The sequence below is a fragment of the Xyrauchen texanus genome, chromosome 6, assembly GCF_025860055.1.
Source record: "Xyrauchen texanus isolate HMW12.3.18 chromosome 6, RBS_HiC_50CHRs, whole genome shotgun sequence".
NCBI lineage: Eukaryota > Metazoa > Chordata > Actinopteri > Cypriniformes > Catostomidae > Xyrauchen > Xyrauchen texanus.
This window is the reverse complement of record NC_068281.1, coordinates 2,875,133-2,902,196: the sequence shown is the minus strand read 5'-3', so window position 1 is coordinate 2,902,196 and position 27,064 is coordinate 2,875,133. Positions and strand designations below refer to the sequence as shown.

General features: G+C 38.4%; 1 protein-coding gene across 2 annotated transcripts in view; it reads right to left on the bottom strand.

The window, feature by feature from the left end:
- The window catches only part of LOC127645010 (regulator of nonsense transcripts 1), a 37,421-nt gene that overhangs the window by 8,720 nt on the left and 1,637 nt on the right, over positions 1-27,064 (bottom strand). The window contains exons 2-21 of one of the 2 annotated variants that reach the window (XM_052128499.1): positions 25,698-25,834; positions 18,596-18,685; positions 18,336-18,503; positions 17,458-17,638; positions 17,103-17,264; positions 16,911-16,998; positions 16,543-16,641; positions 16,237-16,345; positions 13,458-13,617; positions 13,254-13,372; positions 9,764-9,928; positions 9,556-9,670; positions 9,191-9,334; positions 7,362-7,575; positions 7,105-7,222; positions 5,456-5,612; positions 5,212-5,354; positions 4,828-5,002; positions 3,073-3,154; positions 2,701-2,862 (exon numbers count right to left, since the gene is read on the bottom strand). In XM_052128499.1, the coding sequence (XP_051984459.1) occupies positions 2,701-2,862; positions 3,073-3,154; positions 4,828-5,002; positions 5,212-5,354; positions 5,456-5,612; positions 7,105-7,222; positions 7,362-7,575; positions 9,191-9,334; positions 9,556-9,670; positions 9,764-9,928; positions 13,254-13,372; positions 13,458-13,617; positions 16,237-16,345; positions 16,543-16,641; positions 16,911-16,998; positions 17,103-17,264; positions 17,458-17,638; positions 18,336-18,503; positions 18,596-18,685; positions 25,698-25,834 (2,788 nt within the window). The remainder of the gene's footprint in view (positions 1-2,700; positions 2,863-3,072; positions 3,155-4,827; positions 5,003-5,211; positions 5,355-5,455; positions 5,613-7,104; positions 7,223-7,361; positions 7,576-9,190; positions 9,335-9,555; positions 9,671-9,763; positions 9,929-13,253; positions 13,373-13,457; positions 13,618-16,236; positions 16,346-16,542; positions 16,642-16,910; positions 16,999-17,102; positions 17,265-17,457; positions 17,639-18,335; positions 18,504-18,595; positions 18,686-25,697; positions 25,835-27,064) is intronic. The other variant, XM_052128500.1, reaches the window with a different exon arrangement.

Sequence of the window (27,064 nt, the reverse complement as noted above, 5' to 3'; positions counted from 1 at the left end):
ATTTGAAGCATAATATTAATTACCACAAAAATTTATTTCGCTCCTCCTTTTCTTTAAAACAGGCAAATATCTGGGTTACAGTGAGACACTTACAATGGAAGTCTATGGGGCCAATTCATCAATGTTAAAACACTCACTTTTTCAAAAGTACAGACACAAGACATAAACAATATGTGTGTTAACATGATTTTAGTGTGATAAAATCACTTGCTAACCACATCTGTGGAAAGTTACAGCCAATTTTACAACTTCGTAGCCATGACAATGTAATGTCAACAGAAAATAAAATACTAGAACGACTATAAAAATGTCAATTTAAACAAATGTACAGCTCAAATAATACACAGGTTTTACCAGAAGAATGAAAGAAAGTGCCCCATTGACTTTCATTGTAAGTGCCTCACTAACCGCAGTTTTTGCTCTTTTTAAAGAAAAGGAGGGACGAGTGAAAATACATTATTGTGGTAATCAACATTATGCCACAAATGCTGTCAATGGAGCTTAACTTGTATTGAACCCGGAACATTCCATTCATCTTGAAAATATATAGGCTATAAAAAGCTTCATTTCATAAATACTTAAAAGTATTGTAATGGAGCCAAGTCTGTCATTTCAAAATAAGTATGTACCATTCATGGCTCGTTAATACTTAAAAGTCCAATGTTATCTGGGAGTTTATTCATTTCTGACTTATATTATTATATAAAAACTATTGGCCGATTAATTGGTTTTCAACCTTTTCCACCACCTTAGTTATCAGTCAATGTCTAAACCGATTTTTTAAAACTAGTTAATTCACAAAACAGAAATCACTATGGTTTGCTAGTTATACTTTACATAAAAGCAAAATATTGCTATTGAGATATTTTTAGGCAAAAGAAAATGTGAAAAATATGTATTCTTCACTTTCGACATTTCCATGACTTTTCCAAAATGATCAAGGCTAATATACATTTTCGTGACTTATCTATACCAGGAAATCCTTAAAAAAAAAATACAATCAAACTAATTATTCCCTGATATTTCCAGGTTTTTCATGACTGTGGGATTCCTAAACCTACTCAATACAATTTCAGGGGCCATATTCAATACTTTTGAAACATTTTCTGTTAGTTTAGTAGTTTGTTTTAGCTTTTTTGAAACAGGTTATATACATGTTAAAATGAGCACTAAAACATTCCCATCCTCTCTTTTGGCACTTTTCCACTGCATGTTACGGTTCGACTCGACTCTACTAGCTTTACTTTTCTGAGTTTGCATTTCCACTGCTGTTTAGTGCTGCCTCAATGTGGGTGGGATTATAGGCTGATCGTTGCACCACCTCTACTGCCGTGACATCATCTTAAACGCGACACAAACATTACTGATCATAAACACTAACACGACTACTAGCTGTTAGCTACTAGCTCATTGTGCTGCATAAAGCAGTTGCTGCATGGTGGTTTTACACAAGTGTAACAATTAAATTGGTCTGGTTGTTTTAGAAGCTTTCCAGTAGCTGCTCAACTAAATAAAGTGAAGCTTTCAAGCAGAGTATAGAGTTAACGTAACAAAACGTACCATCCTCCATCATGGACATCCCTCCCATTGCTCACCGGTCTATTACCATATATAGCATCCATTTGGTCGTATCACTTCCACTTTCTTCCGTTTGAACCATTCAGGCTGTTGAGGCCCCTGATGGTTCTGTAGTCACTTTTATATTTTTATTTTTTTACTTTTCCCTACACTGTTGGAAAGGTCCGGTGGTAGCCGTGTGTGGCCAACAGCTGAGACACTTCCTGGAAGACTTTTTCATTTTGCGTCGTTTCGTTCGTCGCTATCAAGAGGAACGTCTGCACCTCGTTTATTGACCACGGTGTGGTTTTGCGCACAGCCATTTCTTTTTACAATTTGAAAGTCGCCTGAATAAATGATACTGCTATCGCTGTAGCTAACTTTAAAACTAACGCGTTGATGCCACGTGTCGGAAATCCAGTGACGCTGGTAGTGATGATTCTCTCTGACCAATCAGTGATAAGCAGGGTTTTGACATCACATTTAGTATCGGCTCGGCTCACTTCAAACCTCGACCGAGGTGGTACCAAAAAAATACAAACGGAAAACCCCCAAAAAGTAAGCAGATTCTAGTCTGAGCTGTATCGTGCAGTGGAAAAGCCCAATTTGACACTAGAACTAAACCGGCTGTTTGTGCTACTGTACCTTTAACACTTATGTATGTAAATGACCTCTTATGATTGGCTAACCTATAACTGAGACATAAGGAGATGGCCCAGTCATATAAAGGTGAATGGGAGAAACTGTAATGCCAAATATGGAGCTGTAGTCCCACCTTAGTCAAAAGAGCCAATCGCCTTTTTGACAGTCACTCGACGTGCCTTAAAATGTAAATATAGGTGGCTATAAGGTTTACTTATTTATTTACTTTTAATTCCTTATAAGCATCAAAAGCTATTTCAATGGCAAGATTGAAGCAGTTTAAGAAAACAAAAAGAACAATAATAAAGATTTCGGGGTCGTTTTTGTAGTTTAGTTTCTATAATGGTGAACTGGAAAGCAAGTTTATCGTTCTAAAGTTGCAGTGTGTCTATACAATACATGAAACTCTTGTTTCAAAAGAGCAAGAAAAATCTGGTTGTCCATGACAAACTCTTTAAAATGAAAAGTGCATTGTATATAACACTAGGGGTTCTCTCTTACCAGTGGCCGGTCCGTTCACCTGGCCCAGGTAACTGGGTGGAGGCATGGGTGGCATGACCAGGTTGAATGGGATCGGTATGTTCATGGAGCCCATGGGGTTCGGCCCCGTCCCAATCATTCCAACCTGATCATGGGTCTGGAAATACATATTAGTTGGACGTCCTGCAAAAAGAGCCAATAAAAAGAGAGCGATTAATTATTTCTGTTAAATGTATCCTGTGCACTACATCTCAAATAAAAGTATATTTTATGTAGTTCTTATTGAAGCAATGGAATCACAATGCAGAGGTTTACTTTAAATGTCAACTAAATGAGAACTAGTGCATGCATGTTGTGTTTAAGACACGGTCAAAGATGTGTTTGTTTTCTTACCGGTGCTGCTGCGATCATACACGGATCCAGGAATCATGGCCTCTCTCGCATCATACATGGCGGTGCTCATGAAACGAGCTCCCTGTTAAAAACAATTACTCTGTTAGGAAAAGGATTTTGTAAAAGGGTGGATATGCTTCGTTTTTCATGCATTGAAAGTTTTCTGGTGGACACCCAGGGATCCAGACTGCGACTACAATGTTCACAACTGCAACAATCATTTAAAATCTAGTTGCCATGGTTGTGTGCATTCACATGCGGTTTCATCAACAAACTCAAGCGTGGGCCATGATGTCCGATTCGTGAAAGAATGACTCTTCTGAACCACGCCTTTTCAATGAATCACACGAAAAGATTCACGAAACGGGTTAGTTAGAAATCAGAGTTTAAATCAGAGTCACTTCCTCAGCGAATCATACACCGAATCAGTCAGTAGACAACTGGGAGAACAGACATTTCAAATTAACAGTCTCCGGTGTTTTTAGGGCTTGTCTGAAATTTAAAGTCCCACAATTTAATATTTTAAATGCTTTCCTTTTAACTTTAGTGCAAAAAACTCAAAAAGTGTTTCTGGCATAAAGAAAACTCAAAATTACTTTTAAAATCACCGTCCAATTGAGGGATGTCATGATTAAAAACCGGGAAATGTTTTATTTACATGTGTCAAAAATAAATATATATTGTGTGAGCCTATCTTTTGCTTGTGCCTGGTGGGTTAGAACAGCTGTTACTATGGTTACGGACAACGGTCATGTGGTGCTTGACCAGGAGACTGAACCTGGTTCAATTCACATGATACTGGGGCTTACACAAAATCCAAAACATGAAATTTGATCTACCAGACTAGTGTCCACTGAAAAAGTGACTTAAAATCGTCTGTTGGAGCATTTTAATAACTTACTGAAGACGGTGAATGGAAAACATGCTGACAGAAATCATATAAAGTTACACATCCTCCAAATGGGACAGGATGTTCTACTTGTGTGTGCTGACGCCACATGGTACATTTACGTGTATTTACTATTGGGTCTTAAAGCATCCTCATTATTTAAAGCATTGCTTGAGTGATGGCCTGGGTAGCTCAGCGAGTATTGATGCTGACTATCACCCCTGGAGCTAGTTCGAATCCAGGGTGTGCTGAATGACTCCAGTCAGGTAGGGTAGAGTCACATGGGGTAACCTCCTCGTGGTCGCGATTAGTGGTTCTCACTCTCAATGGGGCGCGTGGTAATTTGCATGACCCTCCACGTGCCGCGGTGTCATGCACGACGGGCCACGAGATAAGATGCGCGGATTGGCGGTCTCAGAAGCGGAGGCAACTGAGACTTGTCCTCCACCACCCGGATTGAGGTGAGTAACCGCACCACCACGAGGACCTACTAAGTAGTGGGAATTGTGAAGAAATTGGGAGAAAAGTGGATGAAATAAATAATACGGGTTTCTTATGTTTTTTTTTTTTACACCCCTATAACTAACCAGTAAAAGCAAGTAGAAGTATCATTTGTCAGACAACAATAATTTTAAAGCATTAAAACCTGCCAATAGGCAAAATCTGTCAGTCAAACAAAATTACTACCAAAGTGTCAATTACCAAGGGTGGCAAAATACATCCTTGTCCATAAATTATTAATTGCAATTATGTAATTTGACCACCTTTGTGCATGTACACTTTGTGAATGTCTGTGTACGTAACTCCAATGAAGACCCAGGGAAAGCCATGAAATGCAGATTTATGTGTGCACATCTAATACTCACAGGATTGATGGTGTTGACGAGCTTGCGTGGTTTGCTGAACTGCATGAGACTCTCTCTCAGGTTATTCAGTGGTCCCTCCACCAGAACTTTCTGCTCTTTATAGTAGTTGAGCAGGTGGTTCCACAGAGGTTGTTTAGACAGAGCTTTAGGATTGCCCACAATGATTACACCATACCTGCAGAAAGGGATGCACAGTATATACACAGTCACCAAAATGATAGCAGCGTCTCAGGACTTATTAGACAGCTATACTTGATTCGAATTGGTCAATTACTGCAAAACTGTATATTTGACCGTTGTCCCAGGCAACCGATTTCCAACATATTAGCGGTGTCTTGTACACATTTCAGCAGATGAAAGTATCTGCATGTAATGTGACGTTACCTGGCTCTGGTAAGCGCCACGTTGAGACGGCGTGGGTCGTTAAGGAAGCCGATTCCCTGGTGTTCGTTAGCTCTGACGCAAGACAGAATGATGAAGTCTTTCTCTCTGCCCTGGAAGGCATCCACGCTGGCGATCTCCACTTCCTGTAGAGACACAGAAAGACCAAGACAAATGCACAGTGAGGGTCAGAAATGATTTTGATTCAACTGTTTGGGCTGTAGGGATGTTTGAAGGGTGTTTGTACCTGGTAGAGTTTGGTGTGCAGTGAGCCGCTGAACTGCATGTACTGCACCAGATAAGAGCGCTGGCCCTCATACGGTGTGATGATGCCAATCTGATCGGGTTTGGCTCCGGCCTTCAGCAGACGCGTGGTGATCTTCTCCACATTAGCAGCTTCAGTCCTGAATGCAGAGGAAATGTAAAATGGCAAGAAATTGTAAATTATCTTTATTTTACTTTATTGACGATATCCAATATTATGTCCAATATAATAAATCTATACTGTTTCGCCTGTTTTTGTTTTTCAATATACTTTCATATAAAAAATATCCTTTACCATAAAGATATATATAATTTTTTACAAAATAGCACAAAAATCATTTAAGGCGTTTCTTTAATTTCAGATCATTTCATGCCCCAGGGGTTGGTTGATTTTCATCAACATGAACAGATGTCAACTTTTTTCTTTTTTCCAAAAAGTCTGAAAATATTATTTAATTGTGTGTATTTAGGATACATAAAAATGTATGCTTGAAATCAGCCTTAGTCACCCATTTTATATAAAAAAAAAAAGTTATTTCTGACAGAATGTGCTGGAAAATACACTGTGGTTGGACAAAGAATACATCAATCTGTTGTGGTGTACATTACCCAGGGCTACATTCAACTTCATCGACAAGTAGAGGTAGACCGATTAATCGATTTCTATAGTTGCATTTCGGAACTATTGGTTATCGGAAAAAATGTGCCGATAGTTGCCAATATTATTGTTTTTTTTTTAAATATAATATCAATAAATATAATCTGGTGAACAATATACATAAAAAACTCTCCATCTGGTGAATTTATAGGCTATAAAAATATTATTTTGGTACTTTACAGAATATTGAGCATTGTAAAGGTGCAAAGTCTTTTTAGGCTTGATTATAATTATACATCAGATCTTAATTTTTCTGGTTATAACTGGGATTTGGGTTGCACAATAAAAAATCATTGTTCTTTTTGCATCCTCACAGTCCGAGCCCTTAATAGAAAGGAAAGATATTTTTATTCTTCTATAGATCGATATAAAAAATCTATTGACCGATTAATCCGTTATCTGCCTTTTATAATAGGCAGATGTATAATACCTTAGTTATTGTATCGGCAAAATACACTATCGGTCGACCTCTATCGACAAGTAGGGCAGATAGAAAATATTTTGGGGCATGCGGGTCAAGCCAGAATATTTTGTTAGCAAAAAGCTTCTATCTACATACATTGTGTTAAAGAGGGAATATAATATTTATTCATTATATAAATAAAGAATCTGTTTTTATTAGGGCTGCAACTAATGATTATTTTTAAAAATCGATCAACCTGCAATTATTTTCTCAGATTAATCAGATAAATGATTCCTCCGTCAGGCGGCTGTGTTGGTAGAGCGAATCGGCCACTAATCACAGGATTGGTGGTTCGAATCCCGGCCCACATGACTCCACATGCCGAAGTGTTCATGGGCAAGACACTGAACCCCAAGTTGCTCCCAATGGCAGGCTAGCGCCTTACATAGCAGCTCTGCCGCCATTGCTGTGTGAATGGGTGAATGTGTCACAGTGTAAAGCGCTTTGAATACCGTTAAGTTTAAAAAGGCGCTATATAAGTGCAGACCATATACATCACTAGAAATGGTACCTGTTGAGATAGGAGGTGCCAGAACTTGCAATCTCCTCCTGGCCTTGAGTCACGTAGAAGAACATGGGCTTATCTGGCTGAGGCCACTGGAAGTCAAAACCTTTCTTGATGCGATCAGCTGTAGAACATCAGAACAAATTTAACATTGCACACGAACACAATTCATACAACCAAAATCTGAATGCATCACCATCTGACCATCAGGCGCCCGTAACAAAACATCTATTATAAAACACAGCTGAGCTGTGAGAACGTACCTGCGGTGACTCCGTTCTGCAGAGATCCCTCGTAGAAGATGTTTGAAGGGAAAGCGCTGAGCGCGGGGTGCATGCGGTACTGCACCTGCAGACGAATCGGTCTAATGCCCAGAACCACCAGACGCTCAAACAGAGACTGAGACAGACCTGCTTTAGCTGCTTTCTTACACATCACCACCGGACCCAGCTGGCAGTGATCACCAACCAGAATCAACTGTCAAAGAGAGCAGAGGTGTGTGTATGATGTTCTGTGTGTGCTAACATATACAGTGTACAAATATACATGACTGAAAAAGTAATGACAACTTGCTTGAATTAAAAGGTTATCGTCATCGTGGGCAGCACTCATCAGAATATAGCAATAAGACACAAGAGGCTTATCCTGAATTTCTCAACCGAGAGGAGAGTGTGAGATTACGGCCATAACATGGTAATGCAAATATGTCGTACGAGACCGCGTGAACTCAGCGCTCTCGTGAACTGCTGCTGACCAGAAGTGATGGTTTGTTAAAAAGTACATAAATATGTATCTTTATCGCACCAAAAGTGACCGTGTAGCTTTACAGGACATTCATTTAACCGCTGGAGTCATATAGATGACGTTTATGCTACTATCGGTTCTTTTTGGAGCTTCAAAGTCAGATTTCCATTCCCTTGCATTTTAAGGACCTACTGAGCAAAGACATTTTTCCATTTTTTTTCCAATGTGTTCTGCTATTAAATTATTACAGAACTTTCTTTTTTTGTGTGTGAACTATCTGTGGCAGGGCGGAGCCGGGTCGTGATCCAACACACCCGGTTCCGTATTAGGCTAATTAAGCCACCGTAAATGATCTCTCTCTCTCGCAGGATCCTCTGCAGTCGACCTTTATCCCTCACGATGGCTTAATTAGCCTAATACGGGACCGGGTGTGCAGGATCACGACCCGGCCCCGCCCTCCGCCCTGCCACACTATCCTTTTAGGACTGGGTAAAAATATTGAGTTTCTGATGTATCGTGATCTTCAATAGAACAATCTCAATATTGATTCTTAAATCCCCAGATCGATATCTTACTATAAGCATGACTACTATAATGAGAGGAAATCACTCGCATTTGCAAACCAAATTTCACGCTATGCGACTACAAATGTCTGTGATTCGCCACTGGCTGGTAAATGTTCGATGTAAATGGCTGTAAACCTTCTGCTAGTCTACAGACCCTATTAAATAGCTTGACAAGTGAAGTTTGTTCCCTGTCCCTATTTCCTACTGAAATCAGAAGTTTTGGGTGGGACATACCAAACAGAATTTATTTCATCTTTTTTTTCCCTTTTTCTCCCAATTTGGAATGCCCAATTCCCGATGTGCTTTTAAGTCCTTGTGGTCACATAGTGATTCGCCTCAATCCAGGTGGTGGAGGACGAATCCCAGCTGCCTCCACGTCTGAGACCGTCAACCCGTGCATCTTATAACGTAACTTCTTGAGCACGTTGCCACGGAGACAGCGTGTGTGGAGGCTTCACACCATCCACTGTGGCATCCACGCCCAAATCACCATGCACTCCACCAAGAACGAATCAAATTATAGTGACCACAAGGAGGTTACCCCATGTGAATATACCCTACCTTGCATCCGGGCCAATTTGGTTACTTAGAAGACCCGGCTGGAGTCACTCAGCACGCCCTAGCGATCTCCAGGGGTGGTAGCCAGAGTCTTTACCACTGAGCTACCCAGGCCCCTTAAACAGTATTTTTAATATCCAAGCTATTTTGTTGCAGGTGGTTTTAGGTGGGGAGGGGCATTCTCATTCTATGCAGAGCAACATGTGAACGTTCCTGGCTCGTACCTGTTTGGCCCCAAGCACCACTGGCACCATGCACTCAGGCTCCGTGGCCTGCGTGCTCTCATCGATGAGAATGGAGCGGAACTGCATCTTAGCCAGCCGAGGGTCGCCCGCACCCACACACGTGCAGCAGATCACGTCTGCATTCTGAGGAAGAAAGAAAAAAATGCACCATGTACTAACACAAAAACATCCCTCCTTTTCCTGTGCCAACGACATTATTGAGACATTATTGTGCTTCATTGTCCATGTAAACAAGGCACTGAAAATTAAAACGTCAGACTCAAACAAACACAGGGTTTTCCAAAAGAAAATCTTAAATTCGCAGTGTAATGTTTCCACGTCTGTAGGTTCAATCTGGCAGGTACCATGAGCAGCTCTCTCTCAGCTGTTCGTTTGAGAGCTCGGTAGCGTTTCTCGTCAGAAGACGACAGCTCGCCGGTCTCGTCTTTCAGCTGCTGCAGTTTCTGCAACTCTGGCATGCTACAGAAGAGAGAGACAGACATCAGAACTCACCAGTTGTTTCAAGCCCTGGCTAATGTCGAAACCTCATTACTATTAATGAGAAGTCTGTACCTGTCCATGTTGCGGATCTGATTGTGCAGGGCCAAGAATGACACTGGTGAGTCGATGGCCTCGCGACTCTTAGCGCACAGACGAACCACCTTCAGTCCCGTCTGATGGATCTTCTCTGTGAGCTGGTCCACAGCGATGTTACTCGGAGCACAAACCAGCACTGGACTAAACCATGAGACACAAGCAAACACCAATGACAAACTCAGAGAGCAGATATTACAAAGATCAAATATGGAAATGTAATTAAGTGCACAGACAGTGTCAAATGAAAAAAAAAGAAGCTGTCTGTGGATTTCAGGTGAATAGAGACAATTGACAGGATATACTGTGGAACGGTTGCTATACAGTTTATACAGCGTTAGATACTACACTTAAAAGGCCAATCAGTGGTCAAACTGCTTTGTGTTATTTACACATAAAAACTAGGGATGTCCCAATTTGATACTGGTTTCAGAATCAGGTCCAATACTGAGCTCATGTACTCGTGCAAATGCTGCTATAACATACCTTAAAAGCTTCTTGACTCTTACACGGAAAATATCATGAGCATCACGTGCCTTGTTTGTAATCAGAGCACTAATTCACTTTATAGCGTGAGGCACATACAGATTACACATTCATTAAATTGAATTTCAATAGTCAAACAACATTGTGATGTGAAGTACTGTATAAAAGTACATTTTATAAAAATAAAACAATATTATGTTGACAATTTATATTTTCATTTGATTAAAGTTTTAATGAATTAATTTATTTAGACATAATTTTGATTATAATATTTGAAGGGGTCATATAATGCCATTTTTGCAAGTTAATATGAATCTTTAGGGTCTAAATGAAAACTTTGCAATATACTTTTATTAAAAATTCTCATTAGTATTTTAAGAAAACATTAATTTTACCTGCTCAAAAACAGCTCTGTTTTCAGCACGCCGTTTCAGAGCGTATGACTTTAAATGATAATGAGCTTTGGTCACCCCGCCCCTCCGTTCTCAAATATAAAGGTTAATAAAACGTTACACTTACTTCTTCTGGAGGTGCAGAGGGAATATAAATAGTTGGTACCAAATCTTTTTTCAGCAGCAGCTTCTTAGCAAAACCAGCTTTATACTGACCCTCGTTTATAAAGCAGTCTGGTGAAAAATGATTCGCGCAAACATGAACGCATTGACGTTGCTCGTGAGGAATATTCCCATCAGTAAACAAAACTCAGCCACTGCGTCTTCAGCGGTTCAGATTTAGGAACATCAAAATGACTGCTGTGTTCATTATTACACCGAAGAACCGAACACCATCAATCGCTTAGGCGCCATTCTGCTCCAGTGTATCAACAATGATGACGGACTATGATTGACAGCTCGCTCACGAGCGAGGGCGGTCTGTGTTGAAACACTGCTGTCAATCAACAATCCTGGGAGGGCGTCCGACCGTGTGACGTCACATGGTCGAACGGCTCGATTTGAGGCAGGGGAAAATATATAAGGAGATTAAAACAAAAACACTGGATGGATTTTTAGCATAATAGGATGGTTGTGTACAGGCACAGCCAACACACATTTCAGTACAATCAACTTGAAAAAGTGCATGTACCATTATATGACCCCTTTAAATAATCTGTTAATATGGAATTCAGGAAAAAAAGGTATTGTGTCAGCGATTAGTGAAAAGGAAGTATCAGTAGTCCTATATATTTATATAAATATTAGGGATGTCGATTTAATGCGTTAATTCAGTGCGATTAATTTTATAAAAAATAACGCGTTAAAAAATGCCCCCGGACCGTAATATAGAAGATTCCTGAGAAATGCAAGCTTGTAGTACCACCTGTTTACTCCAGGGGGCAGTAAGTGAAATTTCAGCTGTGTGAGCAACACACAGTTTATACAGTGAAGAAAACACTTCAGCAGAACAACACAAACATGCGTCACGTTCTTGCGTTCAAAACACTTGGAGCGCAAATCCGAATTAAGAGATCTCAAGATGTGTTCTATGTATTAAACTATATTTAACTTGACACAGTGACCTAACAATGTATGTTTATGATGCAACACACCCGGGACGCTACACAAGCATGTCTGATGCAGGTGTACATTGACGGTCCATAAACAAGCCCTCATAATAAATCTCCAACTGATTGACAAATTCACTTGTGTAATGGATTGATGAACTGTGTGTCAATGATTGACTTATGATCAATAATATGATCAATAATATGGTAGTTAAAAATACATTGTATTCTAAAGCCACTTTCTGTCTTATCAATGATGAACTCTTCTGCCACAAGAATGTAAAGCATTTTAATTATCTGAATATATATATTTTTTATATTTAAGGATAACTATGTATCATTATTTCATCATTATATATTGAATTATTGTTATATGAGGGACTTTCTCAGCAAATATTTGTATATGCGATTAATCGGGACGCCATGTAATTAATTTGATTAAAATGTTTAATCGATTGACAGCCTTAATACATATATATATATATAAAAATTGTATCAGGACATCACTAATAAAAACGTATAATAAAAATGTAACGATGGGGCTATTTGTTTCACTCCGGTGTTACGTAATGTGAGACGTATCATGAATAATCTAATCTTTTACTCATCATCTAATTTTAACTCACAACAAAATCAAATGAGATGAAATGCCTTTTATTTGTAAAGCATTACTGGATTTGACAAATTCTGCATTTATTATCTAATATATAAACATTTCTCAAACAAAATTTCAATAAAAAAAAATTTTGCTCATACTGTGAGTTTGGTCCCACTTCCCACCCCTACCCTAAAATATTTCTAACATTTCTTATTTTGCATTATTAAAAAAATAGGCAGCTTACTATGTTTATATACATTTGTGCTGAACTTTAACCATTTTTATCCCTTAAAAGTTCAGATCATCAACGTTTCGATATTTCAACTGATATTTAACCACAATTCATGGATTTCATTATTTCTCAGTTCTCGTGTTCTCTCTCTATTTCACACACACACCTATTTTCTTACAACACCCATCGTAATCTTGTTCCTCATATTTTACAGTGGGTGGCTTAAAGCCAGGATTACAAGGGCACATTGCGTTCTGCCTTTATGACAATCAAAAAAAGAAAAAGAAAATGGTTTTTGCTTCCTCAACAAACTTTATATAGTTTAACTTTCCACTGAGGTAGAAGTTGTCAGAAGAGCCACTACAGCCACTGAGCTTTCCTTTAGTAGAGCGACTGATCCTCTGTGTTATAAATGCACACCGAAATAGTCAACGTGAAACCATATTTACAGTAAACATTATTCTTAAAAAAAAAAAAGGTTTCTTCTTAATTTTGCGTCGAAATTCAATGACTTGCTACGCCTCTTAAACAAGTTTTCTTTTTGGCTAATGTCACCCAATAGCAACATAGCTTTGTAAGACTGATTCATGACTTAACATGGTATAATCCTCATTGTACATCTCTGTGGTAGACACAAAGTGTCGTGTCTTACCCATTGCCCTGTCTGGCCAGATGGTAGACGATGGTGGCAGAGGTGACAGTCTTGCCAGTCCCTGGAGGCCCTTGGATGAGACTAAGAGGTCTCTGGAGTACTGTCTTCACAGCATAAACCTACAACTCAACCAAAACAATGAGCTTCAGGATTTAGAAGACAACGAGCCAAGGATAAACAAAGCGAGTATGGACATTTCTGCACCTGTGAGTGGTTGAGATCTGGCAGACCCTGCGCAGTGAAGCGTTTGGGCAGCTGGCATTTAATGATAACATCCTCCACTTCATGACCTAACAGCTTATGATAGATGTAACCAGACACGGAGGTCTCGTCCACGGCAAACATCTTCAGAGCGCTCTGCATACTGCATAACAAGATAAATAAATTGTTAAAAAATAAATATTGTATTCAGTGGGCTCACTTCACATATACAGTAAACTAACTGCAAAACATTGGTCTCATTTTACAGAAAACACCATATATTTCAAAACAAGATTCATAAATAATACTGTATATGTTTACAATGTTATGAACATCATTTTGAATTTTTTTTGTTGTCCTAACTTTGTAAACATGTAATTCTGGTTTTGTTTGCTCGCATGCATGATCCACACTGTTTTATTGAATATCTTGGTCTCTAGATGCTCAATCTAGGTGTTGTTGTGTTGATATATAACATCATTATTACTAGTTAATAATAAGGATGCACCGATACCATTTTTTCTCTTCCGATCCGATATCGTAAATCTCAATATCGGCCGATACCGTTCCCGATCCGATACCAGTGTTGTTTAAATTTACATTTAACATTTATGCATTTGGCAGACGCTTTTATCCAAAGTGACTTACAGTGCACTTATTACAGGGACAATCCCCCCCGGAGCAACCTGGAGTTAAGTGCCTTGCTCAAGGACACAATGGTGGTGACTGTGGGAATCGAACCAATGACCTTCATTGTGCATTAGCCCACTAGCCACCACTCCACTCCATACATTCCAGCTGTTTATGTTTAAATAATCAGTTTAGGTTATCTTTACATTATTGTGTAGAACTCTTTAATATGTAAAGAAACACAAACCTCTAACTACACATTAGTTCAATATAAATGTATCGCTTATTAAGAAATACTTTATTATTAACTAGTATCCTGGATAATGTAGCAGCAAAATGAACAGTAATTCCAGTATAAGTCATCCATAAAAAGGAACCGTTGTAAGACATCATCTCACTTTTCATTCTCACAGTTAATTTTTGGAACCCATTCAACTTAAATATTATCATCATTAGTAAACAAATAATAATACATTATAATAGTATTATATAATAATATATCTCAATCATGACACCTTTAACTTTTAAACCCTCATGCTTTTATTTTGACATTCTGAACTCTCCAGGACGTCCTGTATGTGTCTGTTTGTGGGAAAGTTCACAGTAGTTTAATTCACTTCTTATTCACATTCTGGTTACATGCTCCTCCGGTGCCGTTCTAAATGCACATTATAAGTGAACCGAACTATTGAGCATCTACATCAGAGATGTTGTTCGTGAGTAACGCTCAAATATTGCACACAGCGTGCGTGTGTGTGTGTGTGTGTGTGTGTGTGTGTGTAAACAGAGCAGAATCATTCATGTATTTTATATATTTACTTATTAAACAGTCTTTTGTGATTCACAGAGATATCGCAAATCTTCAAGTGGCTTTGAATAAAATGCACAAGTTATTTAATTGTGTTTTTATGGTTCTTTTATGTCATTTATTGAGCTGGAGAGTAACGAACATGACTAACACACAGTATCAGATTTGGATCGGGCTCGTCAGACCTAATCGTCGTCTAATATTTTTACTATTAGAAACGTCCCAACCTTGGATTGTTTTAAGAAGTTACTTAAGACTCATTTATTTAAGGTAGTCTTTTAATATTTATTGGTGTTGATGGTGCTGTATATTAGTAATTTTGTGTTTAGTCTTGTGTTTATCTTGAGGGGCTGCTGTGGCTCAATTGGTAGAGCATGTTGGCCGCTAATCGCAGGATTGGCCCACATGACTCCACATGCCGAAGTGTGCTTGGGCAAGACACTGAACCCCAAGTTGCTCCCAATGGCAGGCTAGTACATTACATAGCAGCTCTGCTGCCATTGGTGTGTATATGAGTGTGTGTGTGAGTGGGTGAATGAGACGCAGTGCAAAGCGCTTTGAATACCGTTAAGGCTTAAAAAGGCGCATATAAGTGCAGACCATTTACCATACTTATTCAAACTGTTAGGGCAAAAAAAGTAAACGGTACAGTCACATTCCTGAGACCGAGATATATCATTTGATATATGACTTGTCTATTTAATTGCTATTAGAAAACATTTATATATCACCTCTAGGTGGTGCTCATTAGCGCGGCAAAGTATTTAAGGCTTTATATTGGTAATTTATGTAACAAAAGTGATGAAATTCTTTGAGAAGCTGACTACCTAAGCTTTCAAATGATACCACGAGTGACTTCTGTATCTGGGGACTTTTACAATTTAAGCGTAAACTTATCGCACACATCTAGTCCCGCCAGCCGGTCCGCACAGTTTTAAGCAGTCAAAAAAATAAGCACTAAATAAATTAAGCAAAACAAATAAATATGGTTTAATAATACCTGTGGTCTCCAAAGGGTATAATAAAATATTGGAGTGTTTTTCAAAACCTTTCTTAATTGGGACTTTATGCAGTAAGGACTTCAAACTTTCGCAATCTGATATAAACTGGAAGATTGTTTGGGATAGTATTACTGCAGCCTCTAGAAACTTCTTCAGATGAAAAGATCTTTTCCAAACTGGAAATGTTAGTTCTCAACATTTCCATGGAACATAATTTAGTTTTGTATCTGATGTTTAAAGAAAAACAAATATGCTTTGCTGGAATTATATTTTATAAATCTTATAAATAGATAATCTCGACCTGATATCACTGAGTGATTGCAGAACACGAGAAGGCACTAACCGGTCAAAAGATGTTGATTTCCAGACAAAATCCACCTGGAAGTTATGTGGCACCTCCACAGGCGCTCCTGCACTGCTGCGCAGCTCGATGGCGATCTCGTCTCCATAATCTGAGAGAATCTGTGTTAAAGAATCAACAACACTACAGCAACTGTTTAACGATTAAAAAGATCCCAAAAGGTCTAAAAGACAAGTCATTTGAATTTTAAGGAAAGCTTTTCAAGACAACATGAAATCAGAAGTGAGACTACAGTGGCAAGAGTAACACGTTAGCTACAGAAAATAAACGTAATCCGTGAAAGGATACTGTCTGGTACTTTGATGACGTGTCCAATGCCTTTCCAGAGTGGAGCCATGTCTCCTTTATAGCGCAGACAGATCTCATCTCCCTGCATCAGTCGCATGTCTGATAAACATCACCCACAGACAACAGACATCATCAGACAAACTTCCTCTTTCTGATTTATACTTAAAGAAAAAAAACATAGCCATGTATTCATCACATACAAAGTAGAACACCATTAACACACGTGCACGCACACACACACACACAGACACACACGCGGGTGGACAGGTCCGTGCACACATCGATGAGGGATGCATGGGACACGGTGTTAGGAATGGGATGGATATGAACCACTGGTAGACATAGAAGATGTTGAAAATAAATATTACCACCTGAATCCGTCTTGGGCAGAGTGAAATAAGCTATCCGCTTTTTATTCAATCCCAAGTCCCACCTTACTGTTATATTGTCTTGAGTCTGAAATGAGAACAGGAGAGAAAATGATGCATATTAGAAGCGATTTATTTTTGTAAATGGCTATGCGGGAAATTAGTTTCTCTAGTAAACACTTTTATTCATACTTGGGACTCTTTGAGTTTCTTGTCATAGTCAGCCTCTAGTTTCACGAGTGGGCCAAAAATGTTCTGGTACTGGTAGGCATCTTCATAGCGAAGTAGAACATGCTGAGGTTCCTCATCTACTCCAGGTTTCTCCAAATCCTCCAGAGTTGCTGTTGGGTTTTCCTGCAAACATGAGACGTATCAGAGACAACATTAAGACTGAAACTCTCATTGAGACATACATCCAATTTCAAAAGCGTAGAAAAGTACTATAAAATATTGTCAGCTATATTTTCCAGCACTATATCAAACGAGCAATATCATAAACAGTTCATGCCACAAAGAGATTTGTGAATCACTCAGTGAGGTTCATTACCTTCCAGAGCTCCTCGAGCTTGTTGATTTGCTGAGCAGTGATCTGACGGGCTCTCAGCTGCTCCTGTTCAGATGGGATCTTCACCAGCCAGGACAGGAAACAGCGGTCCTGAATGAGGGGCTGCCACTGAGAGCTGTCCCAATTAATGTCCTTCAGACTGCTCTGACTCGCACACGGCTGCCTAAACACACACACACACAAAAGCATATGAGACAGACAGTGCATGCACTTGATAAGCAATAGTGACAGTTGACGGCTACTGATTAAACCAGTACCACATGACAAAATGTACAGCAAATACACTTGCATTGGATGCAGTTTCATTGTCAATACTTCTGTGTGATTTGTTTTAAATCAAATTTTGAAATCGTGAAATTGTGTGTCAAATTGTGACCAGTCAAGCAGTCTTATATATAATATATATATACACATAATTGGTGACTGAGGTTGTCGCATTGTGCCAAGTTGTTTCATGGAAACACATGATGGTGAGTGATGACAATATTTTCTGACAAAACTGTCCCACTAACTATCAAGTTACAAAAAACACCTCAGACTGAGAAGATCAACCAAAAGTTTGCATGCAATATAAGCTGAATTAACGGCATAAAACTGTTGAGAAGAAAAAAGAAAAGCCTCAAACACTGTAATTAGAAAAGGACAAACTGCACGAGTGGGCTAATCCCCGTTTGTTAAAATCACACCCAGTTTCATTACGTGAATATGAAAATGCTGGCAATGAAAGGGACTTTCCAACACATGCATCACTGCTCATGCGAAAGAGTTTTGAGGTTCAATATTAATAGTGTAAAAGCCATAAGAGATTGAATTCTGACTGAGCTTGCAAGCTGTAATTTTGCGTAATTACAGAACTTTACCTGCACAGAAGCACCACCACAGAGTCGGCTTTAGCTGGGATGAAGCCGAGGAGGAAGACGTTACGGCAGCCGCAGTTATAGCATTCCAGAATGGTCTCGCCAAGTGGGCCGTCCTTGTGCAGGGTCACCTCCTTACATTTGGCCCTCACCAAGTGGTTCACAATATGACTGGAAAGACAAATGTGGAGAGGAGACAAATTAAAATAAAATCAGTCTTGGCTCACCCGTAACATTCATTTTGTTGAACGTTTCTGACTCACCTGCCAGAGGTGTTTCCACGGCCGTTGCAGAACCATTTCTTGCTGGTATTGCAATAGACCACACATGCTGGATCATGAATGCCACAGTAGCTAAAACATCAAGACATTAAACAGCCCACTGAGTAAGTTGCAGTGCTCACATTCACATCTTGCTAGTATCTTGGTAGGTGTTTCTTTAACTTCGGGCACTTTTGGCAAATGTGAACTTCTGGAAAGCCTAGATAAAACATTATTCTCAATTGTTCATTTAATTTGTCTACTACATAGACCACAGGAAATGTATGTCAGAAAGTCATAAAAATTCCCACCACAGCCTCTCAAATTCACTCAGTACATCTCAAATTCTGTATTGTCGACTTAGCTAACTATTAATGCTAATATTTTTGGGGGATTTTTCTTTTTTGGTGTGGTGGAAATTACACTACAGTCGTAATGTTTGAAAAATTGCAAGAAATCATTTTTACAATAAATATTGAAATGGTTAATGATTATTTCACTCATCAGTTAGCTGATCATACATTTTAAACATTTGAGTAATTTTTATTTTTATAGTTAATTTTCATAGTTTACTATTAAAAGTCTGGGACGAGGCTAATACAGTCAAATCTATGCACAAAAGACATTTACAAAGTACCAAAAAAATAAATGACGAAGGCCTGGAAAAAAGTCATTTTTAATGAGACCTTCACTTCAAAAACAAACAAACAAATAAAAGTTGAAATCTGTTCCTATTCCTCAGTTATTATTTATCTGTTGAATATTCCAGGTCAACACAAGTTGAGCTCAATTGACAGCATTTGTGACATAATATTGATTACCACGGAAATTAATTTGGCAAAAATCTAGGTTAGTGAGGCACTTATAATGGAAGTTAATGGGGCCAAATTTTAAATGTTAAAATACTCAATTACAAGACAGTCAATATGCGTGTAAACATGATCTTAGTATGATAAAATTGCTTACTAGCCTTTGTGTAAAGTTATAGCCAATTTTACAACTTTATTGCCATGACGATGTAACGTCAACAAACCCTAAAACCACCAAAATAAATAAAGTTTTAACAGAAGAATTAATGCAAATGCTTTTATAAAATTATAAGCTTCATATCTCTGCATTTAAACCCTCCAAAAATTGGCCCCATTGACTTCCATTGTAAGTGCCTTAAACTAGACTAGCCATGATGTTATAATTTTCATACTGGTGTGGTATCTGCATTCAAAACCAGTTATACTGGTAATACCGTTAGTTGGAAGTACTATGGTGTCATTTTCGTTTCTCAACAGTCAACACAATAATACAAGGCAGCTTGATTAAATTGTGGATCATTTCATTCCTTGCCATTTCTGACATGGTGCCTGTTGCGCAATGCAGCACAAATATTTTTTGCCATGTTTGCCAGCAGCAGGTAACGCGGCTCGCTGGCTTTCCACGGGAGATGTCACTCTATAATGGGAATAGTACATTTGTTCATTCTGATAATTGTCTTGGCGCCGAATGCACCCTTGAGCTAAAACAACGCAAGATGCAACGAGCAGAATGCAAGACAAGCTGTCAGCGGTCAAAGAGGTCCAACTAGAGCATAATTACATTGAATAACAATTGAAAAACAGCACTGATGGACGCAAATACACGTTCGTTGCAAACAGCCCCAACACTTATAATGAAAAAGTCTACTACCAGGGAGAAAGAAAAAAATATATATTTCCATGTTTCCTTCTAATAAACACAAAATTTCTCAAATGAATGAATCAATGGAGCTAGTACTTTTTCCGTTAAGGGTTTTCTTCCGGTAATTAATATGCCTTTTCTGTTTTTAAAGCTCAGCGAAAAACGCTCTCCGTTTAAAATAGGGCTCATCCATTTATTTGACTTAAGCGCTAGTAAGCACTAAAGATACATTTGGCCTTTTAGGGCCACTGTCTATATACATGTTAAAAATGTTTTTTTGCTTGTTCTTTGTATTTATAGAAGACGCTTTACATGAAAGTAGTGTATTTACCCTTTTATTACAGTTTTTTAAAAGTGCTGCAGTTTTTCCTCACAGTCATCTTTGGTCATGAATGTGTTTACTGATGTTTTGTAATCACAATATAATCAAATAAATATTTGATGGAAATATGACAGAAGATGTGCACAGAATGGCATTGATCTCCATGTTATCTCACACAACTCACCAATAGTTGAACCTTATAAGGGTCTGCAGCTTGATCTCCAACTCTCACTGAAGGTGTGTGAGTTTCATGTCAATTTCTCTACATTTGCGACACTGTTTGGGTGCAATTTGGGTGTGAGTCGCCAAAATACAGTGCAAACCACTTCCCGCCTTGCACAGTTATTGCTGTCAATTAATAGTAAAGTCTCTGTAAGTGCACGTACACAGTCATTTTCATATGTTGATAAAGAACATCTGGCTTTCAATGCGTTCGTTTAGGTTTATTTATGAGTCACAAACTCAAACGACTTCAAATCAAAATCAAATCACTTTATTGTCACACTACTGTGTACACAAGTGCAACAGTAGGTGAAAGTCTTGTGTGCAGTTCCGAATAACATAGCAGTACCAATTACAACAAACAACATATTTACTTAAATGTAGCCCATTAGTGTTGTCACGGTACCTTGTCAGTTGTCGGTACTGATACCAGTGATACTGCATGGTTTTCGACACCAATTTCGGTACCACAGCATAAATATGCTAATATGACAATGTGCTATTGAACACGCTTGATTAACCTATTTAAAATGGTAAATTTCAATGTAAATAATAATAAATAAAAAAATGCATGTTTCCTTCATGTGTTTCCCAACCAAGGCTGCAATGCTAAAGTGTTTTTAAGCACCGCCCTGAAATCTGTCTTATTCTTTAACTAATCATGTTTTCCTTTTTGTTATTATTATGTTTCAGAACTCCATGTTTTAGAGTTTAATTTAATTTCATCATCAAAACAATGTCTAATCAATTCATTCTTAAAACTTAAACAAGTGAAAATAGAACTTTTCAACATATAATTGCATTTTTTTTTGTTATTGTTATTAAACATGCTTTTATTATGACGTGTATTTTTTTGCCTGAATCTACATTTTCCAGATAAACAGTTTGCAACACGGGAGACTTTTAAGTCACGTCTGAAATCACTTTACACTGTCCGTTGAGTCTGAAAAATGAAGTGAAGTTTTGGAGTGTTTGTATTTTAGATTACTGGTGTTTGTGTATGTGGTCATTTTGAAATGTTATGTTTTAAATGTTATTACTGAGAAGCACTGTTAGTCAACTCTGTTGAATTAAATGCAATATAAATAAAGCTGAGCTAAGATTAAAGCGCAAATGCTATGATTTTAAACATATAAATATATATTTTACATGTGCTGCGTGGTTCACAGTAGATTAGTGCTCTGCTATGACATCCGATACAACGTGAATGATTCTCAATGTTTGTGGAGTTTCCAGCATATGATCGGATGGATTTATGATTTATACATTCATTCAAAGTACTGCAGCTCTTCCACACTAAGATTACAGCCTTTAGCGGTTTAATAAATCACACTAGGACATGTCACGACTTTAATTTGATTAATTGTCCATTTCAGTGTCAGGAGTAAAAGAGCACGTACTCAAAATGAGCACTTTAAAGCAGTCGTGTCAGACAAATTGCATGCTGGTACCGGATTGAGTCAGTGCTCGTCACCAACGGTACACTGGTATCGTTACATCTTTTTTTTATTTTGGTGTCGACTTGGTACCAAAGTATCGATACTTTTGACAATACTATAGTCTAGCCAATTCTATTAGTTTGGCTATTGATATTGGAACTGTTGTCATTAAGTTTCTTTCATAATATTGACCCATTTTTACGGTATAAAATATCACACGGTGTCGTTTTATGTACCGAGTGTAAAGGCAGTCCGTACACGGTGCGATTTTCAGCGGTCATCCGAGCTCCCAAATGATTATTTCCAGCCGGGAGAGATCGCTTGGAAATCGTTGGTACTCGTATGGTCACGGCTCGCATCGTGTGAGAGGAATTTCGAGCAGAGACGAGCGGCTTACATGCAGCTCACAACAATTTTTACATCTGTATAAAAAAATATCAAAAATGAATCTACCTGAAATTCTGCATCTGAAGTTGAATAATACAGATAGCCTACTCCACTATAATAACTCCCAATTCTACAATAAACATCAACTAATTAAATGCAATTATAAACGACAGAAACAGTGCACAAATTTTGTTTTTTACATTTATGCATTTGGCAGATGCTTTTATCCAAAGCGACTTACAGAGCCCTTATTACAGGGACAATTCCCCCCCCCCGAGCAACCTGGAGTTAAGTGTCTTGCTCAAGGACACAATGGTGGTGACTGTGGGGATCAAACCAGAGACCTTCTGATTAACAGATATGTGCTTTAGCCCACTACACCACTCCATCTTTTAATCTTGTTCATTTGATGTGCTTTATTATCATGCAGTAATTGTAATTATTGCAAATGGAATGCTGTCCAATATTTTACAGATTCAGATTTGAAGGGGAGCTTTGTGATTTCACGACTGTATACATCAATCATAATAAACCGTTTATTGCTGCCAGTACTGCATGATAATAAAACGCACAAAATATATATAGGCTATACATTTAAATCGGCAGATGAGTTTTCAGCTAATGCAGCCCCTGGGAATGCAAGTCTTCATTTTTATTTCTAAATCACAAGCTACAAGGAATGAAAGCCATGTCCTCCTCTGGCTTTATGTCTTAAAATGATAAAATGTGTGTGCACAAAAATGTGTGTGATTGCTTCGGAATTCGCTAGGTTGTTAAGTCGTGTCGTGTACCACTGCATCTGTATGATTATCTGATAAACTGACTCATAACATGTGCAGGGGCTCACGACCTCCAGAGTGTCAGAACTCGCACCATGTACACCCAGCTTAACTGGTAACACTGTATACCATGGCAAGCCTACTGTAACCTAAAAAAGGTAACCCCTGGAGTTTGCTAGTTCGAATCCCAGGGCATGCTGAGTGACTTCAGCCAGGTCTCCTAAGCAACCAAATTGGCCCGGTTGCTAGGGAGGGTAGAGTCACATGGGGTAACCCCTATAATATGATTCGTTCTCGGTGGGGCGCATGGTGAGTTGAGCGTGAGTTGAACGCGCTCAACAAGCCACATGATAAGATGCATGGATTGAAGGTCTCAGACACGTAGGCAGCTGGGATTCATCCTCCGCGACCCAGATTCAGGCAAATCAATACTACACCACGAGGGTTTAAAAGGACATTGGGAATTGGGCATGTCAAATTGGGAGAAAGCAGGGGCAAGTTTGTGGTAATCTACATTGTGCCATAAATGCTGTCAATTGAGTGTAACTTGTATTGAACCGGAAATATTCATTTAAGTCTCTTGATTTAACGGTGCATATTTCAGTGAAAGGATGCATCTTTGCATTCAAACAAAACTTGTTGTAACTTAAAATATACGGGGATTCTTTTACGAAATGTGAAACTGTTTAACTTGACACAGCGTCCTAAAAACATGGCGCAACCAAAGTGAGACAATCAAAAAGCATCCATATGACGCATGTGTTAGAAAAGTGCTTACATGACGTATACCTCAGACAAATTGACAAGATCAATTGCATCTTCCATCTTCTGACTGTTGAGAATCTAAGCTCTTTTTTTTTATCTGGAAAACTGTGGAAACGTAAAAGTGGCGTTTCTCTTTTGATGTTGTTACAAATGGGTAAGCAATGCATAATTCATATTTATCTAGGTTTAACCTGCAATCATTTACTTCCACGTTCCAAAACCCTGAATAATAATTAGAAAAAATAAATCTATTTGATTGAACGATTTAATTGACTGACAGCACATCAACCCCTGGGATATAAAATTGCCTAGAGTTGAAGAAACTCCAACATGTATATTAAATACTACATATAAACATGAATAACAATAGACATGAAACTAACACAGCAATGTTGGAAATTAGTTACCTGGGCCAATGGACAATTATACAGTTAAGTATATTTACAGTTTTTCACAATTAAAGAGATACATTTGGTTATAATTTACTCACCATTATGTTGTTCAAAACCTGTATAATATTTTTCCTCTGTGGAACACAAGAGCAGATGTTAGGCAGAATGACAGCCTCAATCACCATTGACTTCCACTGCTTCTGTTTTTCATACAATGAAAGCAAATGGTGACTGAATCTGCTTTTGTGTTCCAGAGAAGACTGACGTTTAAAATACAGGTTTGGAACAATATGAGAGTGAGTAAATAATGGCAGAAATCTCATTTTAGGATGCATTATCCTAAGTATTATCCTAAGTATTCAAGAACTGTGTAAAGAACAGAGATTCAAGGGACAGTTCACCCAAAAATGTAAATCACCCTCCTGGCATCCCAGATGTGTATGACTTTCTTATTAGAATGTTTGATTTTTTTTTTTAATATATCGCATCTCTGTAGGTCCATACAATGCAAGTGAATGGGTGCCAACATTTTGTAGCTCTGAAATCCACATAAAGGGAGTGTAAAGGTAATCCATACGACTCTAGTGGTTAAATCCATGTCTTCAGACACAACACGATAGGTGTGGGTAAGAAACTGATCAATATTGAAGTCATTTTTATCATAACTTCTCCTCCCTACCCAGTAGGGGGCGATATGCATGAAGACTGTAAATCACCAAAAACAGAAGGACAAGGTGAAGGAAAAAGGACTAAAATATTGATCTGCTTCTCACACACACCAATCACAGCTTCAGAATATATGGAGTTGTCTGGAGTACTTTTATGTTGCCCTTATGTGGATTTTGGAGCTTCAAATTGTTGGCACCCATTCACTTGCATTGCATGGACCATGAGCTGAAATATTCTTCTAAAAATCTTAATTTGTGTTCTGCAGAAGAAAAAGTCATACACATTTGGGTTGGCATGAGGGTGAGTAAATGATGAGAATTTCCATTTTTTGGGTGAACCATCCCTTTCATTCTAGATCTCTTACACAGATCTGAAAATAAATGTACACATCATTAGCGAGTCTGCCAGCAGTGAGATGCTGTATTAAGTGTGAGATCACGACAGGTGTGTCCTCAGTACCTGCAGGCATGCACAGGCAGGTCTTTAGTGTAGTAGGTATCTTCCTCATCCTCTTCAAAGTTCAGCTCAGCCAAAAGTTGACTAGTCTTCACCACTGCATCCTCTCCATTGGGCAGAACGCCATCAGGCCCGTTCACCTGCGCAAACAACATTCCACCTTAACACCAACCCTCAAGAACATTTACATGAGAAAAAAATAATTTCAACGACCCAAAAGCATGAGCATGAAAAAAGCCCAAAGTTTCAATCCAGTTCACTTATCACCTCACAACTCAAAGACCTGCAACTTGCACCTGCAGAAAACAGGAAGAGAAGCACTCAAAACTTAAGTTTTAATTCAAAAATATGATTAAATGACACAAACATGCATAACCTTACTTACTCAGACTAGAGATACCGTTGTTTAACACCAATGCAGTTCGCAAAAGTCTCAAAACACAAACAAGTCCTGATCTACAACATTTCAAACAAATTCATATATCACCATTGTACCACCGCTAATTAAATCGGATCTCTCTAAACCACACACACACACACACACACACACACACACACACACACACACACACACACACACACACACACTGACCTGAGCACTACAACTGAGTTACAAAACAAGCCGTCTGAAGTAAACAAACACACTAAAGCCTCAATTTAAAGACACTATTTTCTGTCCTAGTTCTCAAGAGTCCCTCTGCAAGTACGCATACACACAAGGGCCTGTTAGTTAACTCACAAAAACACGCTTTAATCTACCACATCTCCTTGTTAACGTTCAAATAGGAGGCAGAATATTATAACAATCAAAGTGGAACACAGATGTCCCTCTAAAAGAACACACATTCACAAAAACACCTGCAAGCAACAGCTAACTCACAAAAACCAAACCTTCTGAAATTACATCTCTTCCTTAGGCCTCAATTTGACGGCAGAATATTATTGAGTTCATCGAGTTCCTCGGAAAACACACAAACATACATGGAAGCTGCATCAGACATCCTAAAACAATCTGATAACACTATTTAAAGGCTGAAACAAGAAGCAAAACTATTCACATCAGCAAACATATTTAAAACACCTGAAAGCAGCAGATAATTCACAACTAAACAAGTTCTGATAGTCCAGATTTCTTCCTTAAGCTTAAAATAAGATGCATATTCAATTTAGTATATTACTGAAATTCATTTATTATTACACCACTTCACCTCATAACGTAATTCACAAAAGTCCCTCTGAAAAGACACCTTGAAGTTAAAGGGATAGTTCACACTAAAATGAAAATTGTCTCATCATTTACTCACCATCATGCCATCCCATATGTGCGTGACTTACTTTCTTCTGCTGAACACAAAGGTTTTGTATGAGAA